The sequence below is a fragment of the Papio anubis genome, chromosome 3, assembly GCF_008728515.1.
Source record: "Papio anubis isolate 15944 chromosome 3, Panubis1.0, whole genome shotgun sequence".
Lineage (NCBI taxonomy): Eukaryota > Metazoa > Chordata > Mammalia > Primates > Cercopithecidae > Papio > Papio anubis.
The window spans coordinates 46,572,875-46,591,611 of NC_044978.1; the positions used below are offsets into that span (position 1 = coordinate 46,572,875).

The 18,737-nt window shown below is 36.5% G+C and overlaps 1 protein-coding gene across 8 annotated transcripts in view; it reads left to right on the forward strand.

Annotated features, from left to right (window-relative positions):
- Positions 1-18,737, forward strand: part of INPP4B (inositol polyphosphate-4-phosphatase type II B) — an 814,614-nt gene that overhangs the window by 408,833 nt on the left and 387,044 nt on the right. For all 8 annotated transcript variants that reach the window (XM_017959077.3, XM_017959071.3, XM_017959072.3 and 5 more), the window contains 2 exons: positions 11,291-11,507; positions 13,467-13,511. In XM_017959077.3, the coding sequence (XP_017814566.1) occupies positions 11,417-11,507; positions 13,467-13,511 (136 nt within the window). In that variant the 5' untranslated portion in view covers positions 11,291-11,416. The remainder of the gene's footprint in view (positions 1-11,290; positions 11,508-13,466; positions 13,512-18,737) is intronic.

Genomic DNA, 18,737 nt, shown 5'->3' on the forward strand with positions numbered 1-18,737 from the left:
CCTCATTATTATTTTATTTTCCTTGAATATTAAAATAACCTCTGAATAGGTTGATTTTCTTATCAAGCTACTACCTTTCAGTACAGTCTTTACTTTGACACTCTAGTGGGCTTTCTAAAATTCATGTATGATCATGTCACTCTCTTGCTTAAGTTTATCTAATGTGGCTTCTTTCTGCTCTCATAATTAAGCTTATTCTCTCTAGTCTGGCCTTCAAGCTTTTTCTCTGATCTCTGCTTATCTTGCTAGTTTTTCTCCGGAAGCAATTCTCATTTCATATAAGGAATAACCACCACCATACACACACAAATCTAATGGACAATATGAGGACTGTAGTTAATAATAGTATTTTATTCAGTTTTTTTGCTAAATGAATAGATTATAGCTGCTCTTGCCATAGGGGCCAAAATAGGTAACTGTATAAGATGATGAATATGTTAACTTGTTACACCAAAGTAACTATTTTGTCATATATGTGTATCTTATAACGTTATGTGCATATCTTAAATATACTCAATAAAATGTATTTATTTTAAAAAGAAGGGTACTCAAAGTTTTCAAGTTGAGTTCTAAGAAGGTATTTATAAAGCTCCGTGAGAGAAAAAGTGAGGGCAAGGAGTGAATAACGGTCAGGGGTTAATAGGACTTGTATTTCCCAACCCACCCCAAGCAGAGCAGCTCTGCTTTTATCTGTTTTACATATAAGCCATTATATTTCATATGAAAAAATTTCGTTGACAGGATAAAAGATATTAGCAAAACCAACATCTTGTATTTAGCCAAACTGAACTATTTGCAGTTCTCTGACTTGTCATATTCTTATTTTCCCACATCTTTCATTCCTGCTGCTTCATTGGCCTGGAATTGCCAGTACTCTCACCTTTGCCTAGTTCATTTCCTGGAGCCTCTTCCATGCAGTCATCTTTGATTTATTTGAGCCCTTATTTGGTGCTCTTTCCTTCTGCCCTATACTCTGATAATATCCCTTTCATGGCAGTTATCACATTCCATTGTAACTATTCACTTGATTTCCTCCCACTAAGACTGAATTCTTTTAAAGACCAATCCTAAGCTATTTATTTCTGTATGTTCAGTGCCTTGCACATGGTGACTTCTTAATAAATGTTTGTTTATACAATAAATGGATGAATAGATTTATCTAGTGTTTATTGGAATCAATATTGTTGCTATGGGGAAATAAAGAAAAACAAATTTACATTCTGACAGAGTTATTTTATAAAAATGCAGAGGAAAAAATGTATATTTTATATATATATAAAGTAGAAAATAAGCAGTAATAAATTATGTAAGATAAGTTATTAGGGGAACTTAGGAGAGCATGATATTGCTTTCAGCTGAAGAAAGAGAAGTCATCATGGATGAGGTGGCACTTAAACCTGGCCCATAGAATTTGAAGGTATGTCAATTAGGGATGCATTTGAGGATGATAGAATGGGATGTAGAAAGCCATTGGGTGTAATGTGACCCATTTCTTCTGTATATTTGATATCAGAGGTTGTCATCAACTCAACTCCATAATTGGCTCAGAGAGAGTTTTAAATCTTGGCTAGAAGCCAGTAGAGAATACCAACAAGAGAGATTCTTATTTGTATGCTGCTTCATAGGAGGAAAAATTGGTTAAACTCTTGCGTTTGTGCATTATTTTGTTCATGTCTGAGAATTTCTGTTCTGTCAAGAATCAGCCCAAATAAACGCACACACATCACACATATAGATAGATACATAAATTAATAAAATGTGAAAGAAGCCATGAAAGAGGGAACGTATTCCCATAGTAGTGTTTACTAAGTGTTTGTGTCAGTTTGGGTCTTCTAGAAACAGATGCCAAGATGAAATGAGAAGTGCAAAAGATTTATTGGGAAGACACTTGAGAAGGATAAAGGTGAGAGAGCAGGGAAGGAGAATCTTCAGACTGTAATACACCTGTATGATACTTCTGCACAGAGAGGGAAGGAGGGGAATTACACAGGAAGAACCTCAGACTATACTACAGCTTTAAGAAATCTTGACCAAGCTGATGGGGAGCCCCAGAGCAAAGATTGCTTGTTAGCAAAATCCTGCCTCAGGCAGAAAAGGCCTGACTATAATACTTCTGCCATGGGTAGGCACTGGGAACAATCTAGGAAGCACATAGCCTCCCTGAGGACCTTGGAGTACTCTGCAGACATGGAGGCTCAAGACTCAGCCACACATATTTCTCACAGCAGGTCTCTTGATGGGACATGTGAGTGGTGCACCCCATGGCCCCACAGTGTGCATTCCCTAAAGGTTTAGCTCATCTATAGATTTTATGTCTGTGATTTATTCACAGGAAATTTATAAATAATTGTTTAGGCTACCAAACATCTTTACATGTATAAGGCATTTAATGTCTTGATGGGGTTGTTTATTTCTTGTAAATTTGTTTAAGTTCCTTGTAAATTCTGAAAATTAGGCCTTTGTCAGATGGGTAGACTACAAACATTTTCTCCCATTCTGTAGGTTGCCTATTCTGTCTGATGATAGTTTTTTGCTGTTGTTGTTGTTTTGCTGTGCAGAAGCTCTTTAGTTTAATTAGATTTTATTTGTCAATTTTAGCTTTTGTTGCAGTTGTTTTGGCAATTTCATCATAAAATCTTTGCCCATGCCTATGTCCTGAATGGTATTTCCTAGGTTTCCTTCTAGGGTTCTTATGGTTTTGGGTTTTACATTTAACCCTTTAAACCATCTTGAGTTAACTTTTATATAAGGTGTAAGGAAGGGGTCCAGTTTCAGTTTTCTGCATATGGCTAGCCAGTTTTTCCAGCACCATTTATTAAATAGGGAATCTTTTCCCCATTTCTTGTTTTTGTCAGGGTCGTCAAAGATGAGATGTTTGTAGATGTGTGGTCTTATTTCTGAGGTCTCTATTCTATTCCATTGGTCTATACGTCGGTTTTGATACCAGTACTGTGCTGTTTTTGTTACTATAGCCTTGTACTATAGTTTGAAATCAGGTAGCGTGATGCCTCCAACTATTTCTTTTGCTTAGGATTATATTTGTTACACAGGCTCTTTTGGTTCCATATGAATTTTAAGGTAGTTTTTTTTTTTTTTTTTTTTCTAATTCTGTGAAGATGTCCGTGGTAGTTTGATGGGAATAGAATTGAATCTAAAAATTACGTTGTGCAGTATGGCCATTTTCACAATATTGATTCTTCCTAGCCATGAGCATGGAACTTTTTCCATTTGTTTGTGTCCACTTGTATTTCCTTGAGCAGCGGTTTATAGTTCTCCTTGAAGAGATCCTTCTTTTTTCAATTGTTTAAAATAGCTTCAGAAGGAATGGTACCAGCTCCTCTTTGTATCTCTGGTAGAATTCAGCTGTGAATCCGCCTGATCCTGGGTTTGTTTTGGTTACTAGGCTATTTATTACTGCCTCAATTTCAGAACTTGTTATTGGTCTATTTAGGGATTCGACTTCTTCCTAGTTTAGTCTTTAGGAGGGTGTATGTGTCCAGAAATTTATCCATTTCTTCCAGATTTTCTAGTTTATCTGGTAGAGGTGTTTATAGTATTCTCTGATGGTAGTTTGTATTTCTGTGGGATCAATGGTGATATCCCCTTTATCATTTTTTTTTACTGTGTCTACTTGTTTCTTCTCTATTTGTCTAGCTAGCTGTCTATCTATTTTATTGATTTTTTTTTTCAAAAACACAGCTCCTGGATTCATTGATTTTTTGAAGGGTTTTTCATGTTTCTTTTTCCTTCAGTTCTTCTCTGATCTTAGTTATTTCTTATCTTCTGCTAGTTTTTAGATTTGTTTGTTCTTGCTTTTCTATTTCTTTTTTGTGATGTTAGGGTGGTGATTTGAGATCTTTCTAGCTTTCTGATGTGGGCATTTGGTGCTATAAATTTCCTTATTAACACTGCTTTAACTGCATCCCAGAGATTCTGGTACATTGTCTCTTTGTTCTCATTTGTTTCAAAGAACTTCTTGATTTCTGCCTTAATTTGATTATTTACCCAGGAGTCATTAAGGAGCAGGTTGTTCAATTTTATTCAATTTCCACGTAGTTTGTGGTTTTTAGTGAGTTTCTTAATTTTGAGTTCCAATTTGATTGCACTGTGATCTGAGAGACTGTTATGATTTCAGTTCTTTTGCATTTGCTGAGGAGTGTTTTACTTCCAATTATGTGATCGATTTTACAGTAAGTGCCATGTAGCAGTAAGAAGAATGTATATTCTGTTATTTTGGGATGGAGAGTAACTTAGGTCCACTTGATCCAGAGCTGAGTTAAAGTCCTAAATATCCTTGTTAATTTTCTGTCTTACTGATCTGTCTAATATTGACAGTGGCGTGTTAAAGTCTTCCACTATTATTGTGTGGGAGCATAAGTCTCTTTGTAGCTCTCTAAGAACTTGTTTTATGAATCTGGGTCCTACTGTATTGGGTGCATATATTTTTAGGATAGTTAGCTCTTCTTGTTAAATTGCTCTTCTTGTTGAATGAATTATTATTATGTAATGCCCTTCTTTGTCTTTTTTGATCTGTGGCGGTTTGAAGTCTGTTTTGTCAGAGACTAGGATTGCAACTCCTGCTTTTTTCCACATTCCATTTTCTTGGTAAATTTTCCTCTATCCCTTTATTTTGAGCCTAAGTGTGTCTTTGAACATGAGATAGGTCTCCTGAATACAGCACAGCAATGGGTCTTGACCTTTTATCCAATTTGCCAGTCTGTGTCTTTTAATAAGGACATTTAGCCTATTTACATTTAAGGTGGATGTTGTTATGTATAAATCTGATCCTGTCATTATGAAACTGGCTGGTTATTTTCCACACTAGTTGATGTAATTTCTTCATAGTGTCATTGGTCTTTATATTTTGGTATGTTGTTGCAGTGGCTGGTACTGGTTTTTCCTTCCAATATTTAGTGCTTCCTTCAGGAGCCCTTGTAAGGCAGTCATGGTAGTGACAAATTCCCTCATCATTTGCTTGTCTGAAAAGGATTTTATTTGTCCTTTGCTTACAAAGCTTAGTTTGGCTTCATAAGCCACATGAATATGAAATTAGAATATGAAATTCTGGGTTGAAAATTCTTTTCTTTAAGAATATTGGCCCCCAGTCTCTTCTGGCTTGTAGGGTTTCTTCTGAGAGGTCCGCTGTTAGTCTGGTGGGCTTCCTTTTGTAGGTGACCTGCCCTTTCTTTCTGGCTGCCCTTAATAATTTTTCCTTCATTTCGACCTTGGAGAATCTGGTGATTATGTATCTTGGGGATGATCTTCTAATGGAGTATCTTAGTAGGTTTCTTTGTATTTCTTAAATTTGAATGTTGGCCTGTCTTGCTAGGTTGGGGAAGTTCTTCTGGATAATATCCTGAAGTGTGTTTTCCAGCTTAGTTCCATTCTCCCTCTTTCAAGTACTCTCATCAGTTGTAGGTTCAGTCTTTTTACATAGTCTCCTATTTCTTGAAAATTTTATTCCATATTTCTCGAAGGTTGTGTTGGTTCCTTTTCATTGTTTTTTTCTCTAGTCTTGTCTGCCTGTCTTATTTCACCAAGATAGTCTTCAATCTCTGAAATTATTCTGCTTGATTTATTTGGCTATTGATACTTGTGTATACTTCACAAAGTTCTTGTGCTGTGTTTTTCAGCTCCATCAGGTCATTTATGTTCCTCTCTAAACTGTTTATTCTAGTTCGCAGCTCCTGTGAACATTCTATCATGGTTCTTAGCTTCTTTGTCTTGGGAGAACATTCTCCTTTACCTCAGTGAAATTTGTTGTTACTCACCTTCTGACGCCTACTTCTGTCAATTTATCCATCTCATCCTCCATGCAGTTCTGTGCCCTTGTTGGAGATGTGCTGCTATCATTTGGAGGAGAAGAGGCACTCTGACCTTTGGGGTTTTCATCTTTTTTTTTTTTTTAATTGATTCTTTCTCATCTTCATGAGTTTGTCTAGTTTCAATCTTTGAGGCTGCTGACCCTTGGATGAGGTTTTGGTGGGGACATTTTTGTTGATGCTGCTGTTGTTGCTTTGTTTGTTTTTCACCAATCAGCTCCCTCTTCTGTAGGGCTGCTGTGGTTTGCTGGAGGTTCACTTCAGGCCCTATTCATCTGGTTTGCTCCTGCACCTGGAGATGTCACTCGAGGAGGCTGGAGAACAGAAAAGATGGGTACCTGCTCCTTCCTCTGGGATCTCTGACCTCAAGAGGCACTGATCTGATGCCAGTAGGAATGCTCCCATATAGGATGTCTGATGACCCCTGTGGGGGGTCTCACCCAGTTGGGTGGCATGGGAAGCAGGATCCATTTGACAAAGCACTTTCGCTGTCCTGTGGTGGAGGGGATGTGCTGCACTGGAGGGAAACCTGCTCTTCTGGGCTGCCTGGATTCCTCAGAGCTAGCAGAAGGAAAGACTAAGTCTGGTTCACAGAGACTATGGCCACCCCTTTCTCTAGGGGCTCAGGCTCAGGGAGATCAGAGTTCTGTCCCTGAGCCCCTGACTGGAGTGTAGGGAGGCCTCGCCCAGTGAGGAGGGATGGGTCAGTGTCTGGCTTAAAGAGGCAGTCTGGCCGTAGTCTGCCATAGCTGGTGGCTGGGCTGTGGGGATACCTCTTGGGACCCAGTCATCCAGCCTCCCTGGCTTCAGCAGGGGAAAAGTGTGGCCTGGAGCTTTAGTGATGGCTGCCGCCCTTCCCCACTGGGAGCTTAGTGTATTAGGTAGCTAGCAGCTGCAATGTTGGCTGCTGCCCCTCCCCCAAGGAACTCATAAGGCTTAGACAGCAAGCAACAGCAGCGGTGGTGATGCCGCCCCTCCCCCCACAAACTTGGCAGACTTAAGCAGATTCCAGTCAAGTGGCTGTTGAGAATCTGCGTGGCTCTGTGGTTGGGACCCTAGGCCCTGGTGGCATGGGTTCATGAGTGGGATCTTCCCGATCTATGGGTTGCACAGTTCCTTGGAAAAATCAAGGTTCCCCAGGCTGGGTAGCACACTTACTTCCTGCCTCCCTTGTCTGGGTGTGGGGGCTCCCCTGCCCTGTGTGGCTCTCAGGTAGGCAGCCACACCACACTGCTCTTCCTTTTTCTCTCTGGGTCATGCCAGCCGCCTATCAGTCCCGATGACAGAACTGGATACTTTGGTGGCTGGTGCAGGATTTATATGCTCTTTTGCTTCTTTTAGATGAAAGCCTCTGATCACCACTACTTCTAGTTGGCCATCTTGGCCCCCCTCCCCTGTCCCCCAATAAATTCCTGTACTTTTTTTTTTTTATCTTAAAGGGAGAACTATGTAGGGATTTTTTAAACATTTCATTAAAAGTGATTTTAACTAGAAAAAAAATAAATTTGTGGTAGGAATGGCAAGTTTCATTCTTATTGAAAGGACTTTTTTTTCTTCATATTTTGGTCATAATAAGCACTCACTAAATGAGAGCACAAAACAAAACAAAAGTAAATGAATAAAAGTTTTTAACTTTCTATTCACTACTATTGAAAACACTTGTGTTTAGTATCTTTATGCTAACTCCCCTTTTCCCTGCTTCTTTTTCTAAGATAGTGTCACTTGTGTGAGAAAAAGGGTCTCACATGACCATGTGGCAGGGGACAAATGGAACTCGTTGGACTCATGCTGTTACTGGGTGGATACTTGCTATCCTCCATTGAGACACAGCAATCCTGGCCCAGTCACTGCTTCCCCATCTGGCTGGAGTAACCTGTAGCCTAAGCTTGTCCAACCTGCAGCCCCAGGATTGCTTTGAATGTGGCCCAACACAAATTTGTAAACTTTCTTAAAACATTATGAGTTTTTTTGGTGTTTTTTTCCCCTAGTTTATCAGCTGTCTGGTAGTGCATTTTATGTGTGGTCTAAGACAATTCTTTTTCTTCCAATGTGGCCCATCAAAGCCAAAATATTGGATACCCTTGTTACATGGATTGTCCTCTCATGCTTTCTGATTAACTGGGCCTCATCTTGTCTCTAGATGGCAGAGAAAACCTACTGAGTTTTGGCCATATCCTCTATCCGCTTCTTGGCCTAGAAAGCCAACACTATAACCTCTGCTGCAGGGTCACCATATCCCTTTTATAAGAAACATGTGCTAGGTTCCTTTTTATCCACACGTTGGGAGCCAGTAGTCTTTTCTCAGGTTCATCCATGAGTGAGAGGAGCAGAGGGAAACGCTGGGTTTAAACTGAGGCCGTGTCCCTCTGCCCATCTGCTTTTTGGGCTCTCTTCCACTCCCAATAGAAAGTTCAATGTTTCCACAGGGACAACCTGAAAGATGGTTCCTCCTATATTTGCAATGGAGACAGGACATCCACTTGCCATCCACCAGTAAGTTCTCCTCCCTTCTGGGATTTAAAGTCCTAGAGAGGAGCACCACTCCCTGAACCCTGACTTGGTCTCTCTTACCTGTCTTTGTCTACCTCTGATTCCAACTTCATGGATTTCAAGAGTGTCTTCAGCTCATTATGTAAAAATTTTGGAATTTGACCATCCAGGCACACCTCTGTAGTTCACTAAAGGAAAGGTAGAGGGTTTAGCACACCTTGTTAGCACAACTAGTTTTGCCATTTTCTACACTGGACTAAAAAATAACATGTCTTGGTCTCTGTAGATGACTGTGAGGTAAATAAGTTGCATTATTTAATATTTGCAAAGTGATTGCCCTCATTACAACTTTTTACATGTAATCACTAAGAAATCTGACACCTCTTATTGCTCCTTTCATCTTCTGTAATTTTTATTTTAATCCCTTTATCTTTCTTATTTCTTTTAATCTCTATTTCCATTTTTTAAAAATCTCAAATTTGATGAGAACTCTGGTATACGACACTGTCCCTGAATTATGCTATTAAAAAGGAACCATAACAACTAAGGGCATTCTCCTTAACACCAATCTACTGTACCTGCAATTTGCCACCAGAACACTATCTTGATACGAAGATGCTACTTGATTTACCTATCACTAGTGAGGGAACAGCACTGTACTAATGTTGAGCGCATCACATTTGCCCCCTCATTATGTAATGTCTCCAATTTTTCAATGTGTGTTGTTAGTTTTGTCTTCCTACTTAATAATAACCTTCTTACATGATTTTGTGTGTCTGTCAGATTGCCGTTTATACTGTGAGGTGTACAAAATATTAACAAATATCTGTTATTGTAGTGGTCAGTAAGAAATATTGTTCAATTAAACATAACTGAACTATAACTACCAATCATCTTTTGTCCCTGGGGGAGGGTGAGAGAACCAAGAGTGTTTTATGAGTACGATGACCATTCAGCTTGTACCTCTTCTGAGTAAGATAAAAGATGTGAGAACTGGCCTGAGTAGAACTATGCTTAAAAGCTATCTCTTTTAAACATGCTTGTGGTATACAACAACCACAATCTATTATTGTGGAAAAAATTTTACAAGTAGGCACAGAAAATAAACTGTTGTATGTTATAACCATAGGTAAATGCTCTATTTAACAGCTAAAAATGCAGTTACTTTCATGAGCTTTGTGACTAATTTCTTCTGAAGTATGTGCTTGGATAACAAGTACCAAATCTTAAGTTTGTTGTCAGTGAAAATAAACGAATATCAAGAGGTTATCTCATAATTCTTGTTTTGTGTATTTAACTTCATTCTCTCTAAAATTGAATTTATTTTCACTTAGCGAATTAGTTTTGCATGGGTAGTATGCTTAAAATGGGACCACATTAATGAGCCTTTGTAGACATCTTACATCAGTCTTTTCCTACCATCCTCAAATTATACAAGTGCACATATACCAATACACAGAGTTAGACATTTATTTCATTAATTATTCACCTATAATGTGCTGAGGTGTTATTTTGCTAGGATTCATCATACTGCCTCCTTTTCGCATTTGAAGATGACTGATCAGGATTGTGGATTGAGTCTTTGGTCAAGAAATATAGTGAAGTTAACAAATTATATAGTACTCACGTCCAAGTCACACATGCCTTGCAGTCTGCTACAGATATTATCTCACTGTTAGCATTTGTCACAGGTTTTTGGAAGAACGTGGTGCTATGAAGTGTGTGTGTGTTCTTATCAGAAAAGACTTCTAAATGTAATGGTAAAAAAAATTAGGAAGCATGATCGTTGTTCAAGCTTTATTATTAATTCAAAACATAATTTTTAAATTGATGGATTTGGTCTAATTGATGGTGCAATAGCCTTCTATCCCCAGAAATATTCTTGATTGCATCCTTAGAAGCCAATATGTATTTACCCATAATTTTATTCTACTATTTTCTAAAAATTCAAGAAACTTTTTGAATTTAATTTCTGCCAGATTTTTTCAAACTAGAGCTGAATTATAAATGAGACCACTTTACCAAGAACCACAAAGAGTGAGGGTGTTGCTTTGTGAAGTTTGAGACCTTATTAATATTCCAAACCAAACTTGACTACTGCTACCTCATTACATGGCATTGGACAGATATTTAAATAGTTTTAAACATTTTAATTCAGCTGGTAACTTGATTTAAAACAACATTGATTTTGTAAAAAATTTATTCTTGGTCATATATATCATGCTAAATATCAAAATGAATTTGTAAGTATTTGAGGCTGTCTGTATGAGAGGGTATTAAATTCTTGGAGAGTCTTTCTTTCCCCATGCTAATTTTCATCAGTTTTTCCATTGCTTTCATTTCCCCTTGAGCTTTAGCTTTTTAGAAGAATGATTCATTCTTTTCAGCATATACCATGATCATTAAACAATTACACCTTTATCAAGCAGAGCAGCAAAAGACTCCATGGATAGTAATGAGGTTGGAAACTCTCCTGTACAACCTGTTGGCTCATCTTGGAAGAAGAATATGATGCCAAATTATTTTTTATGTGGTCAGTAATAATGTTCTAACAAGGGTGGATGGAGAGATGAGCATAAAGGGCAATTCTAATGGAAAGAACGATAGTAATATTCACCTTGCCAAAACATGGTAATGTCTTGACAAGATGCTACATGCTCTTGCTGCTAAATTAGGTTTTATACTAATTTAGCAGCCTCTACAGCTATCTGCTATCTTTCAGAATGAACTAGAAGAGAAATAATATACCTGTCATGTTTTAGAAATCTTTCATATGACTATGTAATAATTGCCTTGAGAATACCTATTAAACCTAGACTTTATGATGCATTAATTGTGTGGAATGGTCCTGAAAGTATGAGTGGAGTAGGCAGGAAGAAAGTTTATTTGAATGTAGTTGCAGTCTCTACCTACCTTTAATTTTTAGCTTTGTACTGAACTCCAATATGACTGAAATTTTAACTTTTGATGTTTCCTAGGTACAGAATTTCAGAGTGGGATATCAGATCTTTAGTGTGAAGATACATCTACATTAAACCAGAAATCACTGGAAGTGACATTTGGACAAGAACATTTGGAAAATTTTAAAACTGTGAAGGTTGATCATGGAAATTAAAGAGGAAGGGGCATCAGAAGAAGGGCAGCACTTTCTTCCTGCAGCCCAGGCCAGTGATCCCGGGGACTGTCAGTTCACAAGTAAGTATGTGTGTATCCCTCCCTGTTTTTGCATCTAAAGATGCAAATTGGGTCGACGAAACATACATGTATATATATGTATTCATAGATTCATAGGAACTTCGGTTCTAACAAATGGCATGAAATTACCTAAATATTTTTTCCTTTGCACTATTTACCTTGGTGGTGTGAGTGTATGATATGCCTCTCATCTTTTATCTTGGGTAAGATAGATGATGATCCATGAAACGGTTAAATATCAAGTAACAAGACCAAAGCTCTTGAATATATATTAAGAGCCTAATACTTTTTAAGTATACCTTCTAGACACTAATACTTTCTAAGAATAACTTCTATTGGTATTTATATAATCTTATATGGGAATATTTTTTATACTGTAGAAATTCTCTCTTTAAACCCAAAAGGAAGTTAAGTTAAAAGCATTAAGAAAAAAATGGTTACACTGGAAATTTAGACTGTCACTGCCATACCAAAGAGCACTAAGCCACAAATACAGAGCCAGTGGAGATTTGGTCAAGTTTGCATGTGAACATTAAAATTCATTTTTTATTACTCAAGTAATTAAAATCATTGGAAGAATTGTATGTTTGCTTTTATATTTAAAATTCTAGGGTTTGGGTTTTATTGTTCAGCATGAATTATGCCTTTTTCTTTTCTTTTCAGAAGATTCCTATAGTCCAATTATTTAACAATGGCCAATATATGCCTAACCTTCTCTTTTAATTTACATTATAAAGCTAATCTTTAGAAAATTGTGTTGGTTGGAGGCATTTTTGAGAAATTTGGTTGTCAATGTTTAAAGCAGAGTTAATTGTTAATGACCTTTTAAAAAAACTCAGACATTTCAAGTTCACAAAAGCCTACCTAATGATTGTCACTTTAACCTCTCTTGAAAAATCTAAAAATTGTTAACCAAAGCAATTGCTAAATGTCAGCAGAAGGAAAAAATATACAGTTACTGTGCAAAAATAAATAAGTAAATAAATAAATAACTCTGTGAATAAAAAGCAGTTAATTTTTATACAAAAGGGTAATTCTTAAAATGTATTAGTGACCAAATGCCAGTAAATTTAAATAGTATCTGATGAATGCACCAGCAAAAATAAGCAAGGAAAGGATTTGTATGATATTCTTTCATTTATTGCCAAATAGTTTACTTTTCCATACATGTTAGTTTTACTTATTTGGCCACCCTTGAGTTGTAACAAATGGCATCCCATTCATACATCCAGTCATCCACTCTTGTTTAGGAAGCTTCTACACTGTGTGTGGTCTTCAGGCATCTACCCATATCACTTCCCATAATCTGATCACTCTACCTTCTAGCCATTAGATGGTTCCATTTCCATACCTTTGTCCCCAGACTCACTTTCCCTCCTAGTTCATCCTAAATTATTTAGCCATCTTGTTATATTTTTTAAACATTGCTGACCGAAAGAATGGAAACATTTTATAAAATGTTGGTTTGAGCTATTACTAAATTAGTAGAACAACCAGCACTATAATGTCCATCATAACCTAGCTGAAGATACCTTTTTTGTTATTGATTTACTATTTACAGCAGGTCAGAGTGGCTTGGAAAAAATCCATTTAAGAGAGTATTTTGGTAAGGGGGTTCTTTATGAAGGATCCACTTCTGTCTACATTGCATCCAAAAGAAACACAGTTGTAAAGTATGTTTTCTGTTTGCCACGGCTTACAAAAACAACATTTCTTGGTTTCTTTATAACCATAGAGATAAAATGACCAATCAAATCTTAAGTCACATCTAGTTCTACAACAAATATTATGCCCTGCCCTGAGAACTGATTATTTATAGGCCTGATAAACCAAGTTTATTCATTCTGCCAAATATTGTATTTATTCATTCTGGTCACGATGAAGCATAGTAATATATATTGACATATTCTTGATAATTTGATTTTTTTTTAAAGCTGAATTTGCATCTATTATTTATAGGTATCCAGAAGACTCCAAATGAACCACAGTTGGAATTCATCCTTGGTAAGAAATTCCATCTTATTTGTATCAATAAATATAAGAATTTGTGTAGTATTTTGCAAAGTATAGGTACATTGCTTACATCAATACATCTTTTACAAATTTTTATGAACATTGTTCTGTTTTTAAAATTGTTCTATAAGGTAGGTGTTATTTTCTCCAAATTTATAGGAATTAACTTGCTGCCCAAGGATACAGGGTTCAGTGGTGATAGTTTTGCCTCTCAACCAGATCTACTGATCACACATTCCATGCCCAGCACTTATTCTAACATAGTGACTGCATTTTGTTGCTAACCAACGTTCCTGCAACTCTGTTTGTCTAATTTTCTATACCTGGGCTGAAGACTGGCCACCTATAGTTTGTCTTTGTGTTCTTTATGGCATTTCCAGGATTCTTGCCCATTTCTGTCTTATTCAAGAACATTCCCTGACCCTTCCATATTGATTTTTGTGAACATGCCAGTGACATGTGAGAATTTAACTTTCAATCAAGCTTTGACTTGTTTAAGCAACTCTAAATATCTGTCACATGTAAAAATTTGTAACTTTGTCCAAGGATGAATTAAAAGTGTGCATTCTGAGACCAGTCCACTACTTAACTAATGAGTGGAAACTACTTTATATTTGAATTAAGTGTGACTGCAAAAATATCATTAGAAAATTAGCTACAAAGAGGTACTTAAGGTAAAAATGTGGTTCATATGAACTCTATAGACTGGTCTTTTTTTTCCTTTCATGGTTCTGAATTATTTCGGAAAGACAGTAGTATTTTTACATTTTATTTTAAACTAAGTTTTATAGACTAATACATGCACATATTCAATTTCATATACAGAGACCACATATAGTATTATAGTATAAACATTTTTACATATTAACATATATTTTCTAAAGTTTGGGGAGCAAATTGAAATACTAAAACCCAGTATACATACTCTATACTGGGTTTTAGTGGTTGGAATTTCTAAGTATTTTAGGAACAGGCATTTTTATTATGTTTTATATTTATATTTTTTGCTAAAATATTTTATTTTAAAATATAACTTACTGAGACCATAGTTGATATGTAATTCATTTTTTGAACATTCTTTGTTACAAATATAGCTAAAAATGTGCTATAAATTAAATATTAAAGACTTAAATTTTTCCAGGTATTGAGAAACAGGCAGAAATGTGAAAAACTCAAGAAAATTTTGTAGTATCAAAAATGAAGCTATTATTTTTTTCTCTCTCTCTTTCTCTAGAGAGTTTTCAGATTGTATCAGATATAAAAAGAACATGTTTTTGGAAATGGAGCTGAAGAGCAAAAGAAAGGCTAGGCACTCTTCACTCTTACTACTTCAGCTTACATCTATCCATCTTTCATTTTTAAGAGAAGAAACTCACTTTTTACATTTTTGACAGTACTTCTGAAAAGTGAAGTTTCATTAGAGTGGTTTGATGTATTTCCAAGCACAAATAAAGCTTTGTTGTTTGCCTGCTGGAAAAAGAGGGAATCTGAAGAAGCAGAAGCAATTAGGGTGGCAATTGTCAGGCAAATGTGGTGGCCAGCCTTCAAGAAATGGCACACCTGAGCCAAATACCTGTCTTCTAGTGCAATTAAGAGAATCTATCTTGTTCAAAGACCTAACTATGCTGTTTGTTTAGAAAGCCAAGTAAATTTCAGTAACAACACTATCATCACTTGTATTTCCGTTTTTGAATCACAGAATTAACAGATTAGCAGCTGCAATAATTTATTCATAATAATGTTCTTCCAGTATAAAAAACTTCAGTTTCCTTTTTTTATATTTATTTTTAAAATATACTAAGAAACAACACCAAATAATTCTGTCTTATCAAATGGCAAGAAATGCTTGATGAATGTTTTTTCAAGTCATCATGGAACTGTGTTGTTGATCCTAGAAGACACAGTTCCCAAACTGTTAGGTTCCTTAGCACTTAAGATCTTCAACTACACCATTTCTTGAAGACTTTTTAAAAACTACTCTCTCAAGGATATTACAGATAAACACTTGTATGTTTTACTGTACATTTTTGTCATTTTTTTTGAGATTTTTTAATCCCACAAATCCTTCGATGTCACCTATTGTATGAGTCACTTCTATTCATTTCCTAACAACTAATGAAAGAATAATAGCTTCTTAGATATTTGTATCATGTTTAAGGGGGTGCATATTTATTTAATCAGAAGTAAAACAAGAACAAATTCTAGGAAAAAGAAATTCAGTAAGGTAGAGGGCTTTTTCATCTAATTATTATTATTATTATTTTTGAGACGGAGTCTGGCTCTGTCGCCCAGGCTGGAGTGCAGTGGCCAGATCTCAGCTCACTGCAAGCTCCGCCTCCCGGGTTTATGCCCTTCTCCTGCCTCAGCCTCCAGAGTAGCTGGGACTACAGGCGCCCGCCACCTCGCCCGGCTAGTTTTTTTGTATTTTTTAGTAGAGACGGGGTTTCACCTTGTTAGCCAGAATGGTCTGGATCTCCTGACCTCGTGATCCGCCTGTCTCGGCCTCCCAAAGTGCTGGGATTACAGGCTTGAGCCACCGTGCCCGGCCTCATCTAATTTTTTTAACGAAATCTTTGGTATTTGATTCTCTACTCTTAACCAAAGTATTCAAATTATTTAGGAATTTCAATGGCCTTGCTTTTTAAATTAGGAAAGCAGCCACACTGACCAATTTGTTAGATAACATCTTGCTTTGTTTAAGTTATTTTCCATCAAGGATTTATGTCCGCTTTGTTTGTGTGCTGCTATATAATAATTATATCTTGTTGAAGTTCCTCTGCTTATTGAGTTCCTCTGCTGAAGTTCCTTACTTATCCAAATAAGTAAGGTAGGAGGTACTTAGTCAATTGAGCAAGCTAATTGGCTAAAAGCGTCTTGAGCACAAGATAAGCATGTACTGAAAAACTGAGTATCTCTTGTCCATTGTTAACTGTATTTCTAAAGGTTGACTGCATTTAAATTAAATAATTCACCCCTACAACCGCAACTCTGTTTTCTCATATTTTGTTTCTTTGAGTGTATCAATACTTTTTTTTTTTTTCCCACAAAGAAAGAAATAGTTAAAAACCTAAGAGAACACTGAGTTTGTTTATGGTTTAATGAAATTGTTTTGATTTCAATAAAGTTGGCATTTAAGAAGAGGGATCATTTCTTAAAAACTAAGGACATTTCTTTATGGAAACAATTGTGGAAAATGTATAAAGAAGACTGATCCTGACAAGTATATAAAATACACTTCCATGAACTACTTTAAGGTTTTTCTCCTGATGATTATTCACCTCCACTTATTATGTCTAGAGTCAATAGAATGCTTATGAGAATGTCTTCATATTTTATATGTACATCACATATACTATAAATCCAAAACAATAGATACTAATACCTATTAAATACATAGGAAAGAATGGCATGCATATGTTTGTATATGTGTTCCATGTGTTCTTTCCTTGACACTCTGAAGTAATGTTCTTGAAATTAATTTATTCCTTGATGGCTAATACTCAATGCAAGCCAAATGACCAGATACAGGATACAATAAAAGATACATTTTGTACATGTCAACAAGCTTTGGGGTTGATTATGATAGGAATGGGGGCTTGGAAGCTAGAGTGAAAGCCTTAATAAGCACAGGTCATTTGCTCATCTAAATTATATTGGGAGAGGCATTGAAAACCTCTATATAAAATCATTTCAGATAGTGTTAAGTTCTATGTAGACAGAAAGATAGGCCACTGGATAGAACATATCCGGGGGAGAGACACTTGACTTGGGTGAAAGAGAGACTACTTTAGATATAGAATTCAAAGAAGACGTCTAAGTGCTTATGCAGGGTATGGATACTAATTTGGATATTGTCCATATTAATCCTAAGAATTGGGTGACTTTCCAAGTAGGAGGGGACGAGCTATACTAGACATTTAAATAACACATAATAGGGTTCTTATAATGGGAATATTGGGATCGAAGGGTAGTAAATTAGGTTAGTGATTTGACCAGGAATGAAACCAAGTTACACGTTGTTCTGGTTTTGAGGTTAAAAAAAAAAAAAAAAAAAAAAAAAAAAAAAAAAAAAAAAGCCACAGGGAGAATGGCAAGATAGTGGAGGACCATTTGCTGGGCTACTGAAATCCCAAGATCAGAGTAGGACAATTGCAGGATAGACTACATGCTAAGCCAGTGAGATCTCACTCTCATGCTTCTTGTATTGTCCCCTCACTTTCACCTTTAACTAAGCTGCAGCTATCTGAATAATGGGATCAGGCCTGGTGATTGGATGCTGCTGAACATCTAGTGAGTAAAGGATGGAGAGATATGGGATTTGAAGCCAACAGATTGTTAGATCTTTTGCCTTTTGTGGAGCTGTTTTCTTTTAAGAATCCATACATTATGTGTAGAATAATTTTCTTCGAAAAATTTTTTCTCTTAAATTTAAAATGTGCTGACAGGCCAGGTGCGGTGGCTCAAGCCTGTAATCCCAGCACTTTGGGAGGCCGAGACGGACGAATCACGAGGTCAGGAGATCGAGACCATCCTGGCTAACCCGGTGAAACCCCGTCTCTACTAAAAAATACAAAAAACTAGCCGGGCGAGGTGGCGGGCGCCTGTAGTCCCAGCTACTCTGGAGGCTGAGGCAGGAGAATGGCGTAAACCCGGGAGCGGAGCTTGCAGTGAGCTGAGATCCGGCCACTGCACTCCAGCCTGGGCGACAGAGCCAGACTCCGTCTCAAAAAAATGAAAATAAAAAAAATAATAAAATGTGCTGACTCCTTCACCATAGGTTTTACTGGCACATAAAATAGGAGTAACCTGTGATTCAAATTATTTAACAAAGCCTTTATTTCTCGGTTTTCTCTAAAATGGGTAAATGCACATTAGCTGCTATAATTTTATATTAATATAGCAAAAATTATCACAAAAATAAATAATAGGCAATGTAGAAACACATCATAATTATATCTAGAATGTGGCCATCCATCATACATTTTTAGACATATTTAACCCTCTTTTTTTCTATTTTGCCATCTCATTCCCTGGCTTTTCTTCTATGTCAAATTCAGGAGGGATGAAAGAAAATAAAGGCCACTGTATTTCATCCCCAACTCAGAGTTGATCAGCATAAGTTATTGTTTAATTTTTAAAGTGAAACATACGTTCATAAGATAGGATACTAATCAGTCATTAAAAATCATTTATCAGAAGGATATTTCATCACACAAA